A 21302-nucleotide genomic window follows, 5' to 3' on the forward strand; every position below is an offset into this window, starting at 1 on the left:
CCAGCGGGTGCACATTCTAGCAATTGGCGTTTGTTTTGCTACGTATCCATCTAATGTGTTTGCAACATTGGTTTCTGGAAGAGAAACCTTTGAATCATCTCTTGGTGTCTTCTTCATGATTGATAATCCCGGAAAAGACTTCAAAACAAAAACACCAAGGAAATAATAAACAAAAGATATTCAGTAGATAGAATTATCATTTTTGTTCGTCTCGTTGCGTACTTCGTTCAGTTACCTTCTGTACTATACTGTAGCAGTTCCATCTGTGTATGGTCCGAGTTTCATCGGGATATATTCCTTGGAAGTGACATATTATGCGAAAGTTACTTTCGTCCCTAAATGCAGCACACGACGAATCTGACGTGGTGAAGGAATCCACAGGAAAATCTGGAGTTCGGGTTGTAGACTGCAGGATCACAGGGTGGTTTCGCTCCACTCTCCCTAAATCCTAGATCTTCGTGAAAAAACGGTGTAGAAGACGAGGTTTCTTTTTTTAAAAGATGATTTCAGTTCCAGCGTACCACCCATGTGCACCGACGCATCCATGTGCGAGCGGTCGAAGATCATTAATGCATTCTCACCAGCCTTTTCAAGTGAAACCAATGAGGCAGCTAAGGGAACCGGGACGTGTGCATAGAGGGGCGTTCTAACGTACCTCGTAGGATAAAAAGCAGTTCCCATGCCATTTTTTACGGCGGTCGGGGAGAGATGAGCGGAACTACCGCGGATCTCGCAATCTACAACCCCTATCACTAGCTTTTCCCCCGAACTCCCTCACCACGTCAGATTCATGGTATGCCTTCTTCAATCAATTTCGATGCAATTTGTTAAGTTTTTTTTTTTAAAAAGATAACTCCAGTTCCAGCGTACCACCCATGTGCACCGACGTATGCATGTGCGAGCAGTCGAAGATCATTAATCCCTTTTCACCAGCTTCTTCCAATGAGGCCGCTAAGGGGACCGGAACGTGTGGATAGAGGGGCGTTCTAACGTACCTCGTGGGATAAAAAGCAGTTCCCACGCTTTTTTTTACGACGATCAGGAAGAGATGAGCGGAACCACCGCGGATCTCGCAATCTACAACCCTAACACCAGATTTTCCTGAGCATCCACAACGGTCCCGATTGATTCTGGAACATCAGCTCTAATCCAGGGTTGTTCTAAAGTAAGTGTTTCTAATTTCTTCGCACCTTTTCTAGTTCCACAAGCTCAACGAGCTTTTTCTTCACCACTTCCGATTCGTGATATGTTGTCTTTGAGTTTTGCACATCAGTGTCGGCTCATTTCCCGTCCAACTTATCAAGATGAGTGCCATTAAGCGCAACTTCAGCCGCCGCCGCCGCTCCGCCCATAGAAGAGTAGCAAATAATTGTATGTTCGGTGAAAAAGAGGCGTGTGTGTGGATGTGAACGAAGGAACGCATGGACGAGTAGTGGTGGGTGTGTGCTCAGAAGGGGGCGGGTACCTCGCGCCGCCTCTTTATAGCTGCGCCATTCTAGTAAGTTAGGACTTTTCCACGTGAACACCGCATCCGCATCCGCAACGGTCCCGATTGTTTCTGGAACACCAGCTCTAATCCATGGTTGTTCTAAAGTAAGTGTTTCTAATTTCCTCGTCTCTTCTAGTTTTAGAAGCTTAACTAGCGTTTTTTTCACGTAAGAAGATCGCTTGAACGCAAATTATGTAATATTTCCAGTGATTAGTCTTTTTTGTAGCTTTTTGAATGATGATTGCGGGAATTCCAGAGAGTATTTATGTAGTTTAATGAAATTTGGCGCGAATCCACGGTGTGATGAGTATAAATAAATAAATAAATAAAGTGGTAGAAATTAGAAGAACCTCGAGGGGAGCTTTACGAAGAAACGGGTACTAACTACAATTTCCTCTCGATAAACTTGAGTAGCTAAAAAAAAAGCTTAATAAAAAATGAAGAATTCTCGATGAAATAAAAGTGATTGATAAATGATCAAATAATCAAATGATTGATTAAAAATGCTGAAATAAAATAAGTGATTCAATAATAAATAAATAAATAAACAAATAAACAAATAAATAATAAGTTGCTATTCGTAGTTTTTATATATAAATTTTGTAATAATAACGGCATCAACGCAGACCCTCATCAATATCCTTCAGTTATACTTCGTTACTCGAACAAGCAGTTGAAATTAAGGTTTCCATGACGTCCACAAAACTGTCGTTCGTTCCTCAAAAATCGGACATTTTTTCCTGGCCATAAATCCGTTACGGATAATGAGAACGCTCAACGATGTCAGTACGTCAGTGCCCATCATTCAAATTTAAGATTAGACTAAAATAAAAAATAAACGGAAAAAAGGAAAGCAAGAATAAAACTATGTGACTTTGAGTCTTACTGGCTCTTCACTTTTTTCCAATGTTTAGCTGAAACAAGCGGCTGGATGTTTCAATTTCTCCTGTCAGGACAGATTCCTCAAAATTTGATGTCTTGGAGCGCTGAGCTTAGTGGAAGGGGGGCGGAGGGGACATGTGATCTTATGGATATGTCAAACTTTTCCGATTCTCTTTTTTTCTACATATGTGCAAATATGCTTTAGCTCTCTATCTATGGGACCCTACTTTTTATAGGAGGGAATCCTCCACCTCGTTTTCATGGGTCCTCTCCGCGTTATATCGTTTGAGTATACCCAGCATGAAGTTTAAGTGACAACGTTCTTCATTAAAATTTTCCGAGGGTTTCCCGAGATCTCTAGAACTTTCTGAAGATTCTCCACTCTATCTCCAGATAAAAAAAAATACTTTGCACTCGAGTTACACTTTCCTCTTTCTACAATTATTATTTCCTCCACAAATCTAACAGGAGAATTTTTTCTATATTTTTGCTATTTTTGGTATTAAGGGTTATATCTCAACCTTTTAAAAGTTATATGTGAGAAAGCTGTATACATTACTTTTCTATTCATAATGATTTCCACTATATGTAATAAAGAAGAGATCCACAATAAATTGAAATATTATTTGAACATTCGAAATATCAATTTTTAAAAATTCAGACAAACTTTTTATATCACTTTATGTGCAATAATAGAGTCTAATAATATAACACTTTACAATATATATTGCAATAATATAATGATATAATTTATACAAAACAAAGCAGCTTATGGGTTTCTTTGCAACTCTGTTGTTCTACTCATTTTGAACAAATTTTTCTTGTGGTTACCTCGTTCTGCTCTCAGCCAGCAGTTTTTTTCTGTTCTTGTTCTGTTTTTTGCAATTTCACGCACGTTTTTCACGGTTCATTTAATTTTTTCTTCTGTTAGTATCAGGTATTTCTGGTAAAAATCTTGGCATTCTAAAACCTTTGGGCAATGGATCAGAAATTAACGTTGAAGTACATATTGTTGCGTGTTGCACCTGATTCTGGTCTGCCAGTGATAACCTAAGGATCAGTGGATCCTGGTCTTGAAATTCACAACACTATAACATTCCTTCCTTTAAGATCAGGATAACATTTTTAAAGTCATCAAAAATCAAAAAGAGTCACGTTATTGATAGATATTATCGTCCTAAGTTCCACACACAGCGAAAATCTTAGTTAGCGATTTATATTCATTCGTGAATAACTTATCAAAATATTTGCAAGTAAATATTAAATAAGGAGTTTTTTTGCACGATGTGATTGAGTTCGGCTGCAATTCTTCATTCGGAAATTCGGATACGATAAGTTTTCCAGAAATTCCCCGGAAATTCCCAGAATTCTTCGGGATAATTTTGTGCTCTCGTGTGTTTTCTCGGAATCCGTTCGGTTTTTTTTTGCGCCCGAGACTAGGGGAAACGACCGCTATTAAGGACGGTGTTTAGGTCGATGTCTGTCTCCTGACTGCTCTTTAATGGGGCACTCAAGAATTGGCTGCCGCTGCTGATGGCGCTGTTGGCGAGGTTCAGCGACGTTAGTAGTAGGCATGCGGCATGCTTTCCTGTTTTAATGTGCTGTGCTGCTGCTCCAGTGCTTGGATACGGGGGCGCCGTTTCAGAGCCGATTTGTTAAAGGGATCACTCCACGAATCTGAGGTGGTACGGATTTCAGGTGGAGTATTCGTATACAGGATGGGAGACTATGGAGAGAGAGGTGATTCCGTCCATTTCTTCCTAATTGCCGTAAAAAACGGCCCGGAAGATACGGCTTCAGGCGTTTTGGCGCACTATTTCCTACAAGGAGTTCGACTGGAGCGCGTCAGCCTTGTGCGGCGCCGCATCTTCCAGGCCGTTTTTTTACGGCAATTAGGAAGGAATGGACGGAATCACCCCTCTCCATAGTCTCCCATCCCGTATACGAATACTCCACCTGAAATCTGCACCACCTCAGATTCGTGGGGTGATGCCTTTAATGTGCTGTGCTGCTGCTCCACTGCTTGGATACGGGAGCGCCGTTTCAGAGCCGATTTGTTAAGGGAGCGGTGAGGAGGGGGGAGGGGAAATTCTTTAGTCTCAATTTGATGAATGATGTCGAATTACACACATCGACATACACTACATATGAAAGACCACGACGGCACACACAATTACGCTTTCAACGTATCAGATTACTGTACATGGTCACGCAACAAGCATTACCTCATGTCATGTTGAAAATCTTCACAAAAAATTTATTTTATGGAATGTGGATTTCAATACATGCCTATAGGGGGTAGCAAAAGATCACTCAACCACAATTTCTATAGCTCTGGGCTCAGAATTTGAGACTTTACTGGTTAATCAACGTGCTAAGGATACCTTAAATCTAGTTAGATTTGTAAATCTATTTAAATTTTGAAGTTAAATATCACTGCAATTACGGTAAAAGTGCCCCATTTGAGGGAAAAAAAGAAAAGAAAAAAATCAGGACTTTAGCAAGAGAGCCACTTTTTTGAAGTTCTCATTTGATCTTTTATATAGTTTTCGGCTAAAGTAGATAGAAACCTTTGAGAAAAAAATTAATAGAAAAATTGCCGAAATTACTGAAATTACTCTACTAGAACCTCCTTCTTAATATCCATCTCGATCTTTAGTGAAGAAATTCCAACAAAGTGTAAGGTCAGAAATATGTGATTTTTTTTTCAAATTTTTAATATTTTGTATTAGTGGTTAAATAACGTTGAAAAGTTGAAATAATTTGGTCAGTACGGATTCATCGAATGGACTGTAAATGTTCGTATCAACAGCCTCAGGCTCTGTATTCACTTTAGCACTCAATTTTTTTTAAGAAATGGTCTATGTACGTAAAGAAAGCGTCTGGAAAAATTGGCAAATTATAAGACATCGTTTAGAAAATTTTCTTTCATTAGATCATCAATATAATTTTGGAATTGTCGATAAAACATGGGGATTTTCCCAAAAAATTAACAAGATCTTCGTACTTGGATGAACCCACATATTCAATGTAGCAGAATTCGCGGACTCATCGGCATTGTTGTTGTGTTTTCGCGAATCTTCCAACACATTCGGGGCGAATTCATATTTTGTCGTTGTTGTTCGTTGAATTCAAAACCACACGTGTTGTTCTCTTCAATCGAACTCTACATCCTCTGAGGAAGTTCCTATGAGAGTCCCTACGTGAGGAACGATGACCTACTACATTTTGACGCGAAACGATAAATAAAAGGGATAAACAAATTTAAAAAAAGTAAGAATAAAAAAATATAAAAACGGAAAAAATCAGCGACAGAGCAAAAAAAAAACTGAATATTATTCTGAAAGGTATATGAAATGCAATTTTTTTTGGTTCAAAAATTATTGTGATCATACTTTTTCTATACTATACTTTTTCTGAGAAAGATGGTGTAACTACGGGCACTGCTACTCTAGCTGTGACTGGTGACCGGTACGCTGAAATGTTCCAGATCTTTCTTGGAACTAAACTAGCTTGGATTCTGTGGATTCTAAGCACATGCGCTTTTCGCAAAACGTTGCCACAGCTCAAAAAGGACGACATTTGCCATAGAGAAATTAGCAGAAATGTTTCCCGGGGGTTTAATTTTTCCCCCGGGCTCTAATTTCTCTAAGGGGAGACATGTAAATGTAGTCAGCAGATTTAGGCCTATATGGCTTTCCCTTTAAAGGATACCTGAAGGAAAATGTTCTCAACAAATGTCCTCGAGGCTTTGGAGATTTTCGAGAAGGACAGGGACCGACCGGAAATCGACGCCATTCTGCTTGAGCTAACCCGAAAAAATGATGGAGAATTTCCGGGAATGTGCTCAGCAATGTATGGACAATAAAGGTCGCCAACTGTCGAACATTCCCATTAAAATTCAATAAGTAAAATATCATTTCATGTACTTCCATGGGTATACTCGGCTTTTTTCTTTTTTGACCCTTAAATCCCACCTCCAAAACCATCCGGATGGACTACCAGCTACCTTAAGCTTATTTTGCCTTAGCCGGGCCCCCATCTCTACAAATTTTTCATTTTTTTCATTTTTTTCATAGCGCTTTAAAATAAGGAGGATCGTTATGCACTCTTCTTTCCACTCCTGGGGAATGAGCTGTCCCGGATGGGAAGGTTCACTCCTCGAGCTAATCGTTGCTCTGCCGACTTCCACTGTTCGTTGCCCCACCATTCCGGAAGCGTAACGGCCGCAGAGTGCTCTGCGGGTGGTTCAACGGCTCTCCATTGTTCACGTCAAATTCAATAGACGAGAGTAAAATTAACACGCGCGGAAGCTTTCCTTCCTTCCACATACATACATACACAAGACAGCTGCTGTTTTCTGGCGAAAAGAGCCGTGGATGCTCGGATCAACCGAGCACAGCAAGTGTTTGTTTTTTCTCGTCACTTGGACCAACGCCACCGCCACCAACGCCACCACCGGCACCGCCAGCGCCATCGCCACGAACACAACACTATTTTCGTCGTCGTAAATGAAGGAAGGAGGGATGGTTGTGTACGTGTGTGCCTGTGTGTGTGTGTGTGCCTGTGTGTGTGTGTGTGTGTGTGTGTGTGTGTGTGTGTGTGTGTGTGTGTGTGTGTGTGTGTGTGTGTGTGTGTGTGTGTGTGTGTGTGTGTGTGTGTGTGTGTGTGTGTGTGTGTGTGTGTGTGTGTGTGTGTGTGTGTGTGTGTGTGTGTGTGTGTGTGTGTGTGTGTGTGTGTGTGTGTGTGTGTGTGTGTGTGTGTGTGTGTGTGTGTGTGTGTGTGTGTGTGTGTGTGTGTGTGTGTGTGTGTGTGTGTGTGTGTGTGTGTGTGTGTGTGTGTGTGTGTGTGTGTGTGTGTGTGTGTGTGTGTGTGTGTGTGTGTGTGTGTGTGTGTGTGTGTGTGTGTGTGTGTGTGTGTGTGTGTGTGTGTGTGTGTGTGTGTGTGTGTGTGTGTGTGTGTGTGTGTGTGTGTGTGTGTGTGTGTGTGTGTGTGTGTGTGTGTGTGTGTGTGTGTGTGTGTGTGTGTGTGTGTGTGTGTGTGTGTGTGTGTGTGTGTGTGTGTGTGTGTGTGTGTGTGTGTGTGTGTGTGTGTGTGTGTGTGTGTGTGTGTGTGTGTGTGTGTGTGTGTGTGTGTGTGTGTGTGTGTGTGTGTGTGTGTGTGTGTGTGTGTGTGTGTGTGTGTGTGTGTGTGTGTGTGTGTGTGTGTGTGTGTGTGTGTGTGTGTGTGTGTGTGTGTGTGTGTGTGTGTGTGTGTGTGTGTGTGTGTGTGTGTGTGTGTGTGTGTGTGTATTTGGCCAGGAGAGTCCGGTGATTATGCTAATTGTGCCCGTAGAGCAGTCAACGGCGGTATATGGCGACAATAATTTATTATGTATCAGCAGCTCACCATATTGAAGGTCGGTCACCGTGAATGAAAAATGCAAAGCAGTGCAGTGCAGTATCGAAACGTTTCTAGAACTACACATACATATAGGACGATGTTGTTCGCAGCGGAGAAATGAATGGGACAGCGTCCCATAACTTCGCGAACAGATTAGTCTACGCTACTAGACATCTACTTTTACTAGACATCAACAAACTCCCCAGTTTAGTCATCTACGATTCTTTCTAAATTTTTTCTCTTTTTTTCCCTTTCTTTAAATTTCTCTAAATTCTCTGAAATTTATAGCGGAAGAAAATTGCACTATTTATTCATTCTAGTGATTTTCAAATAAAAAAAATAAAATGAAATAAATCGTTCTTTTTTTGATTCATTGATAGTTCAAACGTCCTAAAATACTATAATTAAATAAAAAATAAAAATAAAAATAATAAAAATAAAAATAATAAAATATTGTTGCTAGATATACGTTTTGAATTTTTCAGCAATTTTTATCTTTTTAGTATTGATGTTTTTATATATGTATTCAATTTCTATTCGCGTAAATTAACATATTATTTTTTATTTGTGTTTTATTTTTTGTTTTTACGTACTGATATTTTTTTAGAATATGGTGGATTTGTGCTTCCACTGTAAAAAAAATAGATGTCATTCATTTCTCAATTGCCCGAATTCCTGCTTACATCGCTAGGAGACGTATTCCAATTATCCAGCATTCATCCAATAGTATTTATCCACAAAAAACTATGCAATGGGTGAATTGCTGACCTGAAGCTGGGCAAATGTGGTTATTGTCCTTCATGGAGGCTTGGAGTTTTTCCTGAAAATAATGGAGCAACACGAACTGTTGTATAGTTCATTCTGTACTGTTTTAGTTGCAGAACGAATGCACGTCTCGTACTTTCCATCACGTGAATGTTTTCATGGCAAATAACTCATTTGCCTTGTGCACTGAGTCTCCTGGATACTAACGCTAATATCGATCCTCTAATTAGCGATGCTAATTCGGTGACGTTTATTAGTGCAGCGTTAATTGGTGGGCAGACAAGCAAATGTCTTTTGCTGAGTAGGGAGGAAAAAAACTCAAAAAAAAACCCTGAGACCTTCAGTGATATCCACGGGTTCACGTGAACAAATCCACACTGAGAATTGTAGCAGAACCAACTCGCAGCCTTCAAGGCATCACCCCACCAATCTGAGGTGGAATCGGATTTCAGGTGGAGTGTTCGTATACGAGATCGTAGATTATGGAGAGAGGGGTGATTCCGTCTATTTCTTTCTAATTGGTTCGAGCGTTCCGGCGCGCTACCTTGTACAACGAGTTCGATCGGAGCGCGCCAGCCTTCAAAATAAAGAAAACTAGGTCTACCACTTATACCATCGACCACACTGAGATTGCTTCTAGGAATCTTTCATGATAGCCTCAATCCTCCAGCAATTGACTTTGAGGAAATCACAAACTTTAAAGGAATTCTTTAAACCTTAAATTTAAGTTTAAAAAAAGTAAAAAATGGTGTAATTAGTAATCCGTAGACGTTTTTGCACAACGAATGACGGAAATGCAAAAAAGAAAGGATCACTGTTCATCCAGGTGAAAGTAACATCATCACTCTATGGATAACTTTGCCTCTGTCGACTTAAAGATATAACAAGGTATAGGAAAACAAACGATTACTGTTCTCCATTCTTAGGATCTTCTTTTTTCGTTTTCTTCTTCTAATTAAATTGTTAGGAATTTCTTCTAAAATTCCCAGCGAACATCATGCTGTGTGAGCTGTGGTATTTTCTTCTCCCTTTATCCTTTCTTTTTTCTCTTCTCATCTATTCCTAGGATCGTATGTATGGGGCAGAGGCGAACTAACCTAAAATCCCATGGATAACTCCGCCTAAAGATGAATAATCCTAGATAGAGAGCCCATAGATGGTTCCGAAATTGTTAAACTTAGTTGTTTTTATTGTAATTTTTTGTTGATTAAAATTTCAAAAGCAAAAACTCGTCAGAAACTCATTTTTAAGCAAAAAAGGCGGAGGTAACGAAAAAAAGCATTCGTCTTTTCGCAAAAATGTCAGGGCGGGCCTATCATCGATGGGATTTTGGGATAATACACGAAAATCTTCCAGTCTCATGGTTATTTCCCATCATATTTGGTTCATTTTGAAGTCGAAGCACGGGTCACGTGAAACATTGAAAGTCTTAAGGGAAAATGGGAAACGGTTGGGAATGGATTAGATCTTTCCCTACATCCGGCAATGCCCGGACAAGTGGATGTGGCTGATGCTTGACGCGAAAGACATTTTCCGGGCGCGGCGGCCGCCACCGCCACCACTCGCTCGCGAGCTATTCGAGTGGTTTCTGAATGAGTTGTGTGTCTAATGCTCCGCTAGCTGTTCAGTCACCATTTCCTTGATTACTTTGTGCTTACAACACGATCAAACAACATCCACATATGAGGTGAATGTCTTTCATTTTCCTATAAAAAATATTTTAAAAAAATGTAAAAATGGAAAGGAAATATAAAAAATGAGTTGATTAAATTGAAATAAAACAAAAGGATCATCCTAAAATCCTGTAGATAAGTCCGTTTTCAGTTTTGCGGAAAAATGCATGTTTTTCCTAGTTCCCCCGGCTATTTTTTTGCTTGACAATGGTTCTCAAAGGAATTTTTTTCGAAATTTTAAACAACAAACATTATAACAAAAATAACTTTCCGTACTTTTTTTCTTGACAATGATTTTCTAACACTTTTTTAGAATTTTAAACAACAAAAAAATCACATAAATAAGTTAAAAAATTTCCTGATACCTCTCACCCATTCTCAGCTGAGTTATCAATGGGATTGTATGGTGAATTAGAATTAAAATATCTATATAAAATAAATTATATAGTAGCTAGAATTAAAATAAACTTGAAACATTGTTAAATGAGCTCTTAAATGTTTTTTCAAATTTTTTAAAACAATATACTTTTATTTTTCTATTTGTTTTGCACTCAAAAAAACATGCAGTGAACATCTTTTGCTTCCCTGAAATTATATAAATGGAATAAATAAGTTAGAATAAAATAAAAGAGTTGGATTAGATTTAAAATATATAGGATAAAATATAAAAAAAAGATAATTAATTAGATTTAAAATTAGGTTAGAATAAGTAAAATAAATAATAAAAATGTGTGGTTAAAAGAATACTTCGAATAATCCACAACTCATTTTGTCCCGCATTCAAAAATGTCTTTTTAGGTCTATTTCATTCTTTTTGAAGATTTGTTTATATTATTTTTTATTTGATTTGAACGGATGATGCGTTGCTGGACCATTATAACGAAGGTACAAACGAAGCAGTAATCAATGGAAAGAATAATTTCCCTAAAAAAAAACCAATTTGCAAAGCATTTGCTTTTCGCGCCTCGAAAAATCTGTCGTTTTCAGCAGTTTGCGTGTACATATGTGTGACTGCTGTTCCGGAAATTATTCGAAAGAATCCGCTATTTCATTGCGGATGTTAGTGACAGCGAGGCTATTTCTAGATGTTTAACGGATAGGAAACTATTTTATGCGACTTTTATTCTTTTTTTTTTCTCCTAGCTGAGAATGATTGCCGACGCGGAGCTGTGGAGCGGAAATGTTCGGCTCTTATTGCTCTTATTACATATTCAGCATAGCTCATTAGCGTTTGATGCATCAAATCACATTCATCCTCTTGGAGGACGTCAACTCATTCTCAAACCACGACTAATTAGCTGGATCTTATCTCTGGATGATACCGATTTATGATTGAAATCGTATATTGAGCCGGTGATCTAAGAGAATCACGTTTATGATCCACTAAAATTGCCTAAAACAAGTTAATCTCATTAGTAATATAAATAATTCAAAAATTATGGGAATAATTCGGGGGTTAGTCCCCATGTTCAATTGTCCTCGAATCTTAGCATGATTTGTTATGTAGTTTTGATTTATCTGGTTGAGATAGTAAATAATTTAATTAATTAACTCGTGGATTTTCTGGAAAATCTTCATTTAGGAGGGTAAGACAATAAATCTAATTATAATAAGTACCTCTGGAATATATATTCATCTGAAAAATACTGGAAATGATACTATTATGTATTTATTATTATTATTATTTATTATGTATTTATTATTTATAATGTAGTTTTGATTTATTTGGTTGAGATAGTAATTAATTTAATTAATTAACTCGTGGGTTTTCTGGAAAATCTTCATTTAGGAGAGTAAGACAATAAATCTAATTATAATAAGTACCTCTGGAATATATATTCATCTGAAAAATACTGGAAATGATACTATTATGTATTTATTATTATTTATTATGTATTTATTATTTGTTATGTAGTTTTGATTTATCTGGTTGAGATAGTAATTAATTTAATTAACTCGTGGGTTTTCTGGAAAATCTTCATTTAGGAGAGTAAGACAATAAATCTAATTATAATAAGTCCCTTCGGAATATATATTCATCTGAAAAATCCTAGAAATGGTCAGATTAAGCGTATCCAGAGTTTCTTGTCCCAACCATTGCTGATCATCGATCTCTCCTCAGTAACCGCTTATGCATCGGCGGCAAGTTTCCGACGCATTGCTAAGCTTTCACGAGGTTTCGGATTGTGTGGGAGTTTTTCACGCTCCGATGACGACTACATCCAGGGACCAACGGGTGGGGGGGGGGACTTTTCTTCTCCAGTTACTCATTTGTGAGAATCAGATGAGAACGGAAATCCAGATACAGTCAACCGTCACCGTCCTGAACCACTTAAGGCAGCCAATAACATTTGGAGTCGTATTAAGTCGGATTACTCCTGGAAAAAAAGAGAGTAACACGATAATCCCATAAAATTAAGTGTTATGAGGCTGTTACAATGCGGTTTGTACGCAGAAGTGCACGTGCACTAACGTTACGCCTTATTCTTAAGGTGTAACTAGATCGTACCGTAGAAAAAAAGAGAAATTGCACAGTTCTGGAAGAAGGGAAAGTCAGAAAACATTAAAAAAAAAGAGAGAAACTGCACAGTTTTTGAAGAAAGGAAAGTCAGGAAATAACTGTCTATTTATTTTTATATTTATGTATTCATAATTTTCTTTTTTTCCAGAAATTTTCGCATTCAAATAGCTGATTCGGTCCGGAGACTATTTCGTTCTCCTCGACACTCATCCACTAAACTATTCTTCCGGAAAAAGAATGGTTATGGGTCCGAGTTGAGGTATGTGATAATTTCCAGTCTTTTTTTTTCTTCCTTGAGGAATCCACGAAGGCGAAACGCTCATACATTCGCGAGCCAATTAAAATGTTTCTTCCAAGCCCAATTAATCCCTGCCTATGTTTACATTTTGCTTTGCTTGGCCGGCACGCTGCGCCATGTCACGGAAGCAATGATTCCATTGAATTATGATGGTTCTGGATGAATATATATGTTGTTCGCATGTGCAGCTACGGAGGAGAATTTCTCCTGGATGTTGATTTGTTAGTAGTGTGGTGGTGGTGTGGTGGTGGTGGCTCCAAATTTGGTGGCGGTGTAATTTTCTTGAATGGAAGCGAACGACGTTGGCTGAGACAAAGGAGCTTCCTCATTCCCAGCTTGCTGTAGACGTCAACATCCACGTCGAAAGCAAAATATCTTCATTGACGAAAGCCAGAACTATCTGGGATTTTGTTTCTGTACCTGCCTGCCAGAAAATACTTCGGAACACTTCAAAAAGTTAAATTTTTCTCAATCCTGAAAGAAAAATAAGGAATAATATTAAATAACGTTACCTTTTAGTTAATAAAGAAGATCGATGCCAATCTTAGCTGCAGCTCAAGGAAATCGATCGAAACTACATATAAAGGGATTCATTTAATTAATCCCAAATCTTTAGCGTACATATCTGTTACGAAAGCAAAGCTTGGTGACAACCACGTTGGAAAGTGATGATAAAACAAAAAAAAAAAAAAAAAAGGAACGATAGGTAATCCGAAAATAATTATATCCAGTTTGAAGGTGCCATTACTCCATAAATGGCTTAGTTAAGTAGATTGGGAGAGATAGACGCGTACGAAATGAAATTCAGAATCGTTGCACATGGGAACAAGAGGGCTAAATACAATCGCACATTTTAGTAAACGTTCTAGATATCTACGAGTTATATAAATTGCACAATGTGTCGACAGAAATTACACAGATATTAGAAAAATCCAGCTGTTGTCCAGCTCAACGCCAAAAATCAACCCGAATAGGTCGAACACCTACAAGGAGAGCGCGGAGTGGTTGGGAACAACTCACCGTTTCGTTATGCTGAACTGTCGGACACCTGAGGAACGCCCGGATCACTCGTTGTCGATAGGCGATTTGAAGCGAGTTGAAAAGTTTCGCCGGAGCATATGAAAGAATAAGGAATAGATGGATTTTCCACGAGTTCTTGTAGTGGATCGAAAGGATCCGAGCAGACTTAAGTTCAAGGATGACAGGTCTCGGTCGAAAGATGCTGGTAACCGAAATTGACACTACCAGCCCATTGATTAGGTCAAGGAACCAGCAGATCACGTAAAATGTCAATACTTCAAAAATCCCGTGAATACTGTATAATAATTCAGGAAGAAGGATTTAAGGAAATTTCCAATACGGGCATCAATTTCCTCGAAAGTGATGACTTCCTCAATATTTTTTCATATTTTATTGATGATTAATATTGGCCGATGTTGGGAATCGGTAAACGTTTCGAAGCTGATTCTAAATAAATTCTAGATTTATATCTAAAATTTAAAATTCAAATTTAAATCTAAATTAAATCTATTCTAAATTTCTAAATAGACTGGAAACTTAGTACATCAACCTTAAGTCAACAAATAATCTATTTTAAAAGGTAATCCACAGGAATTTTCACTATTTGTCAGGATCCCAGCTCAGATTATAGTAACTCTACTACATAAGTTACAAGTACATAGTACAAGAGTTACAGTTACTTTCTTACTTACTTTAGTTAGTTACTTAGATACAATATGTATATGACATATGTATATTTAGTTGGTATCCCGATAAGGTTTTAGTTTTTAGTATGTTATTGTAACTCCTAACAATCCGTAAACTGTATAGCGTTGTACTTGAAAGCGTCCGGAATGTTGGCGCCCGTACCTTCGCCGCTTTCATCGGTTTAAAATAGGATTGTGATCGTGTGTATTGTTATGAGTGCAGCGTCAGAGTACAGTGCACCTCTCATTCAAATCGAATCCATAATTTATGACGGTGGAATAGCGGGGAAAAGGGAGTCTGGTACACTAGTATGTAGTAATCAACCAGTTATTATTACTAGATACTTATTAATATTTTTTTTTACTTGACCCGGACGCGAAGTTGTTCGAATCCTTTACAGTTGACTAAAGTTTCGACGAGTTCACCTCTCTCAGAGCCTGAAAAGGTAAAGTCCTCGGGAATAATTTTTCCGATCTCAACCTCTTACCGATCCAACAGAAAAAAAAAATCCCTAAGCTTATTATTTTTTGGTCTCGTAGCAGAGGTAAAAGCGTAAATTTCATCTCAGGATCGGAAGATTCCTTGCCTGAATCAGTTATCAATCGCTCGAGAAATAGGGCTTTCCTATGATTCCTGCCAGGGTTCAGCAAGTGAGCAAAGTTTTTGATTTTCAAAGGATTTTCCAGTTTCCCTCACAAGTCCTAGATGTAAATAAATGAAACTACTCCAGAAAGTCTTGTTGTGTAAAATTCAGACGAAATACTAGTGAGCTCTGCTTCATCTTGTTTTTTTTTTGTTTTATGGCACACCTGCAGATGTTTTCAATAAATAAATAAATAAATAAATTGTTAGATTTTCCCTTTTGTGCTAGGAATGATGGCGATTTCTTGGAATGTTCTCATCGGGAACTACTCGAATTTGGGAGGGAACATCTTCGAGACTTCGGGAGCAGCAATAGGGGTTACGATCTTCTCATCAGTAAAACAACAGGCCCAAATAAATGAAAGAAGAGAGACGATTATGGAAAAAAAAGAAATAAAACAACGGAATAAAAAGAAAAAGACTGAATACATATACTACTTCACAAAATCCCTTTATGTGAAACACTATGCATTTTGCGTAGGAAAAAATCGTTTATCTTGCGTCTCTGCCATTTTCTGATATTTTGAAAATTTTAGAATTTTTTCCCAGAAAATTAATGGTTTAATATTTCCATTATCGTCAATTCTCACTAAGCAAAACCTCTTATTTGCTTTCCGAAGATTGTACTAAGGAGTAACCTTAGTGGTTTTTTGAGTATTTTTTTGCCAAATATTTCTCTCTTTATTTATTTATTTCCGAGTGTTTTTTTTTTGTTCAAGATTTTTTCACAGTTTTTCTTTTCGATTTACGTGAGAGTGAAAAGTCTATAAAAAGGCGTCGCGAACTTTGCACTACTAGTGCTATCATTACTGAGTTTAAGTGTAAATCATCCCTCGTTCTTAAATGACTCTACTGGGAAAATTTTTCGGTGCTTTTGTTTATCATGTTGAGAAGCCCATTAGGAAAGTTCTAGCAATTCTGAAGAAGATCGACATCGTTTACTATAATCATCTTCTCTAATCCATACTTTTTACACATTATTTTGAGGTCAACTTCAATAGTTTTTCACCGTGAAGGTGACTTGCGACCACAGAACATCCGTCGCATCGCGAGAACTAGGACTAATTCTTTTGAAGTAAATCCTGGAGAATACTCAAAACAAGTGACGGTACCTCATTCTTCTAAGCGAAATTAAGAAAGCAAACATTAATAGCAACCGCTCTAATGATGTGCCTTAGTTCCTTATATGTGATTACATTTTATTTTATCGTATGCAACCATGGTACTCGTGTGAGCGGTGATTTTCCGGAAGAAAAGAGGAAAAGAAGAAGAAAAGAAAAGATAATGATAAGTATTACCATAACAATTGTTCCATGACCGATATTACATCAAGTGTTCACACCTATCTTATCGGGATTTGTGGAGTATTGAAGGCGAATATGAATGAATATCAGAGTATTATCTGAAATGTAGGCCTTGTGAGCATTTTCACATATTATGTATAAAATAAAAAAAGGCTGGTGTAGCACAGTCGGTAAGTGGATTCACTGTGACGGGACGATCGATAGTTGTTGGTTCAAGGCCAGCCTAGTGCCAACCAAGCCGTTCATCCTTTTGGGATCGATAAATAATTTCGGGATTGGTACCAGACTTGTCTGGGAGGATAAAAACCAGTGACTTGACACATCGACTGACCATCGGAGGTCATTTTATGGGCTAGACACGGGTTCGTAAACCCCGTAAACGATTCCGAATTGAAGTGAACGTGGTGGCGCTGGTCCCAAGCGGATTGATTAATACCAGTCCTTTACGTCCTTTACGCTTTATGTATAAAATGGCGGTTACAGTTAGCAGAGTAAGACAGAGCTTAGAAAAAGGAGTATAAATTATCATATTATTCATAATTACTGTACTCCTCATGATTTGAAAGGCCATGGCTTTGAAGGTCTGCTTGTAGTGTAAAATTCAGGCGAAATTCTAGTGAGCTCTGTTCCATTTTGTTTTTTTTTTGTTTTATGGCACTCCTGCAGGCGTTTTCAATAAATAAATTAATAAACAAATAAATAAATAATAATTACCATAATTTGCAAATGTAACGGGTGTTTTATCGTTTTTTTTCTTCACTTTTTTTCATTTTTTTTCTCATTTTTTTCATTCTATATCTCACACTATTTCCAGCACTCCCAATTCAACTCGAAGCGTTTCATTCACGGAAGCTCTATCGTGGCCGTTCATCGACGACGATATTCCGGAAGAATGAGCGGGCTGGCCAATGGCTCCTGTTCAACACTATCTTCACCAACATCTTCTTCTTCTTCTTCTTCTTCTTGTAACCCTATGGGTACTTCTCTCACATCTAAGTCCCTCGTCACAATGATCTCGAGGAAATTCCTTTCTTTTTTCTTGTTTTACTTGTACATACATTTTTTCCTGGGGATTTTTTTCTGGGGCATTTTTGTGACCATCCTGTAGTCCGGTGGATGTACTCCTTTTCTTTTACTTACTATACTTTATGCTTCGCTTATCGCACTGTACGTACGTAGTTCTCCAATGGTTCCTCTGAAAACGTGTGTATGTGTGGCGAAAATAAATTGTGCAAAAGAATTTTCTCTTGTTGGAATATTGTTTTTTCTAATAGTTACGCTGTTTTACCAACAAATACACTTGTATTATTTATGGTTAGAACGTCAACATGTAAACATCCACAGTTGCATCCATACGAGTTTCTTATTGATCTGATCCCACAATAAGAACGTTCAGTTTCGTAGTAAACGACTGTGAGAATTTCTGGAATTCTTTTTTTTTGCTTTTTTTTTACGCGGAAAATGAAAATTACTCCATCTGTCTTGTGATGAAGCTGTATTTGTAATGAAATTGAATTAATAATAATTAATTAGTAATTTTTTCACTTTTTTGTACTTAATTTGCAAAACCTGACATATGTGCCTTAAGTTGAATGCTTTCCTTGAAACTCCTTCAAGGAATTCAAAAGTTCACGTGTCCGGGAAGTTCAGGATTCTTTTGGCTATGCTTTTTTATTACGACTATTTTAATTTTTTTTAAAATTTTTGTTGCTATTATTTTATTATTATTATTATTTATTTATTTTGAATGCGTACGTTATCGTTACGTTACGTTCTGCTTTTTTACATTGAAACGTAAAAAAACGTAAACGTGAAACATAACATTGAGCTAGGGTAGTGTGACAGTCGTCGGAATAAACCTGGGATTTTTCCAATCAACCTCTATTTGGGACCCTTAAGACGGTGAAAAAACCCAAAAATAAGGCTAACAAAGGTTTGTTCTTTAAAAAAAACCACTTCAAATAATATTTTACTCTGGTTTGTTTCGAAAACTGTGGGAGAGAAACGGTGAAGAACCGTGCTGTGATTCTATTTTTAATAATTTAACCCCCCCCCCTCGATCCGTGCGCAATTGAACAGTAGTAGTATAGTAGGCGTCAGGATCGAGAAGGGACCCTTGCTACTAGCACTATTCGTCGCTGCAGTTCGCGACGGTCCTACCACGATCCTAATCGCAAACTTCCACGATGATTGGTGATACGAGGTTTACCACCCGTAATCCTTACCGCTACGATCCTCGCACCACTTCGAGAGTGATTCGAGCAGTTCGCGATTAGGAGAGAGAGAGAGTGGGACCGAACTGCAGCGGCGAATCGAAGCGAAGTGCTAGCAAAGGTCTCACCTTGTCGCCAACCGCTACGCTCCACCGCGTTGCTTGGAGCGCAGCGCAACTTACGCAACGGAGCACCGAGTTTCGTATAATTTTCATCAGACCATAGCTGCCTACTGCTTCAATAATAGTGCAATCCATAAACGGTTGCCCTCGCGATGGATCTCACTCATTAGTTCCAATCCGGCCACAGAGCTACATAACTAACTCCAGATGAGCGCACACGCCGTGGACATTGAACGGAGCTGGAAGATCAAATGATTTTTAAACTATTGTGCTTCTGCCATCTGACACACACACGCACACACACACACAAAATTGAGTTTTCCGCTTTTGCAGAACTTTGGTGCATCCGGAAAAACACTTTCCACGAATTAGTCCGAATGAAATTGCTTTCTAGCGAATTGGTCATCTTCCTGGAGAGATAAAAACCTTTTAAACAGGAAAAGACGAAAAAGGAAAGTTTTAAATTTTAGTTTCTTTTTCCAATTTTATTATGATCTCTGAAGATGGTCAATAGCAGTTCAAGAGCACTCATTCCGGCATATATTATCTGAAAAATGGGAGAATAATGATTCCATTTTCAGCAGTCTAATTATTTAAGTCCATTTTCCAGTTACTCTCTGAAAATTTCCCAGATTTTACTGTAACTCTCACAACTTTAATGGCTCACACGAACTGTATTTTTGTAAAATTGCATCTCAACTAAAAATATATCAAAAAAACGAAACAAAAAAGGTAGCTGATGCTATGCATCGGTGAGCACAATGAGTTCCATGAGTTCTTATTGTGATCGCTACATCCAAGTAGAATGGATTGTTGTGGTTGTCATGCTGCATTGAACCTTTATTGTCCCTAAAGATGAGGTTTACTCAAGCGTTTACTAGTACGTTAGCGTTTACTAATAGCAAGGATGAAGTGGTGGCGTCGATCAATTACCCTGTGATACGCCCACCCCTTCGTTATTTCTAAATCTAAATTATTCATTATTATTGAATTATTAATTATTATTTCTAAATTATTTTTTAAAGTCTAAGTTGTTAAGGTTTATGAACTTTGCCAAAAGTTGATTCATCTCAACAACATTATCTGCTAAGGGAAGTGAATACCTCTTGTATACCTCGCAAGTAAACGCCTGATAAACTTTCCAGAAAGTTCTTGGAAACATTTGATTCCATTCCGTCCCATTAAAAATAATATAAATCTTCTAAAACTGCTTGAAAGGTCTTTTTTGAACAATTCATGCTTGAAGAGTGAGTGGGTGTAGCTCAGTTGGTAAGAGGTTCGGCTGCGATTTCATGGTTGATTGTTTGAAACCACTCCGGGCCAACCAATCGTTTCATCCTTATAGCGTCAATAAATTGGCACCAGTCTTGTCTACGAGGATAAAAACACAGAATTGATATATCGACAGCCCCCGCGTAGGTCATTGACTTCCATACTTCTACGGTTCGTGAATCCCAAACGATCCTGAATCGAATCGAATGAATGAATCGAAGTGACCCAGATGCTTTATCATTGACCCTACTTTAATGGGTTATGGTTATCTAAGTGGTTAGTGGTCTAGTTCCATTTTTGTTTATTGATCACTAAAATTTTTTGCACTATTCCATGAATATTCCATTTGTTATGTGTAACGGATGTTATGACCGCATTATTCCACCTCAAAGCATCCGCTAGTGTTTTTGAGTTCCACCTAAAATATATTTCAGAAATATTTACTCAGGAAAAAATACAAAAATATAATGTAATACACATTTTGTAACGGCGGTAGTCTTATTCCTTTTTTTAAAAAAAAACAGATTTAATCACTTTAAAGTCGTCGATTCGATAAATTCTATCTAAAAAAAAAACAGGGTAAGCTCTCGTCCTTCAGCGATGAAACGAACCATAATGGAATTATTCCTGAAAAAAATTTCTTCATCACAAAAAAAAAAATTGGTCCCGGAACAAATTAGCGTTAATAATATGATGTTCGCTGTTCTAACCTTCGTCAAACATAAGAAACTCCTTCGACAACGTGGAAAAGAGTTAGGCACTGTTACCGTATCTCGATCAAATAGTCAGAGTTACCGTAGCTCGATCAAATAGTAAAACATCTTATTGGTTACGATATGAGCAAAATGTTATAGTCGGGTCAATACGACATGAAACCCGGAGCAGTTCCGTAAGCGACTCCGCGCAGCTCGAAGTGGTGCGGTGGAGCGTTGCGGTTAGGATTGCGGAGGGGACCCTCTCTAGCACCACTCATCGCTTCAATTCGCTGTGGTCCCACCCCGATACCGCAACCGCTAGCTTCACCGTGACGTT

The 21302-nt window shown here is 38.1% G+C and overlaps 1 protein-coding gene across 2 annotated transcripts; it reads left to right on the forward strand.

The window, feature by feature from the left end:
• Positions 1-1579: 1579 nt before the first annotated feature.
• RB195_000255 (uncharacterized protein) lies at positions 1580-17559 on the forward strand (the record flags this gene model as incomplete). Of its 2 annotated transcripts, none has more annotated exons than XM_064196495.1 (3): positions 1580-1593; positions 12861-12971; positions 17478-17559. In XM_064196495.1, 3 exons carry the CDS (start codon positions 1580-1582, stop codon positions 17557-17559), a joined length of 207 nt encoding a protein of 68 aa, XP_064052375.1. The 2 variants fall into 2 exon arrangements, with proteins under 2 accessions (XP_064052375.1, XP_064052376.1); XM_064196494.1 differs by lacking the exon at positions 1580-1593 and adding an exon at positions 6096-6226.
• Between the last annotated feature and the right edge of the window lie 3743 nt (positions 17560-21302).

This window comes from Necator americanus, chromosome IV, assembly GCF_031761385.1.
Source record: "Necator americanus strain Aroian chromosome IV, whole genome shotgun sequence".
In the NCBI taxonomy this organism is placed as follows: Eukaryota; Metazoa; Nematoda; class Chromadorea; order Rhabditida; family Ancylostomatidae; genus Necator; species Necator americanus.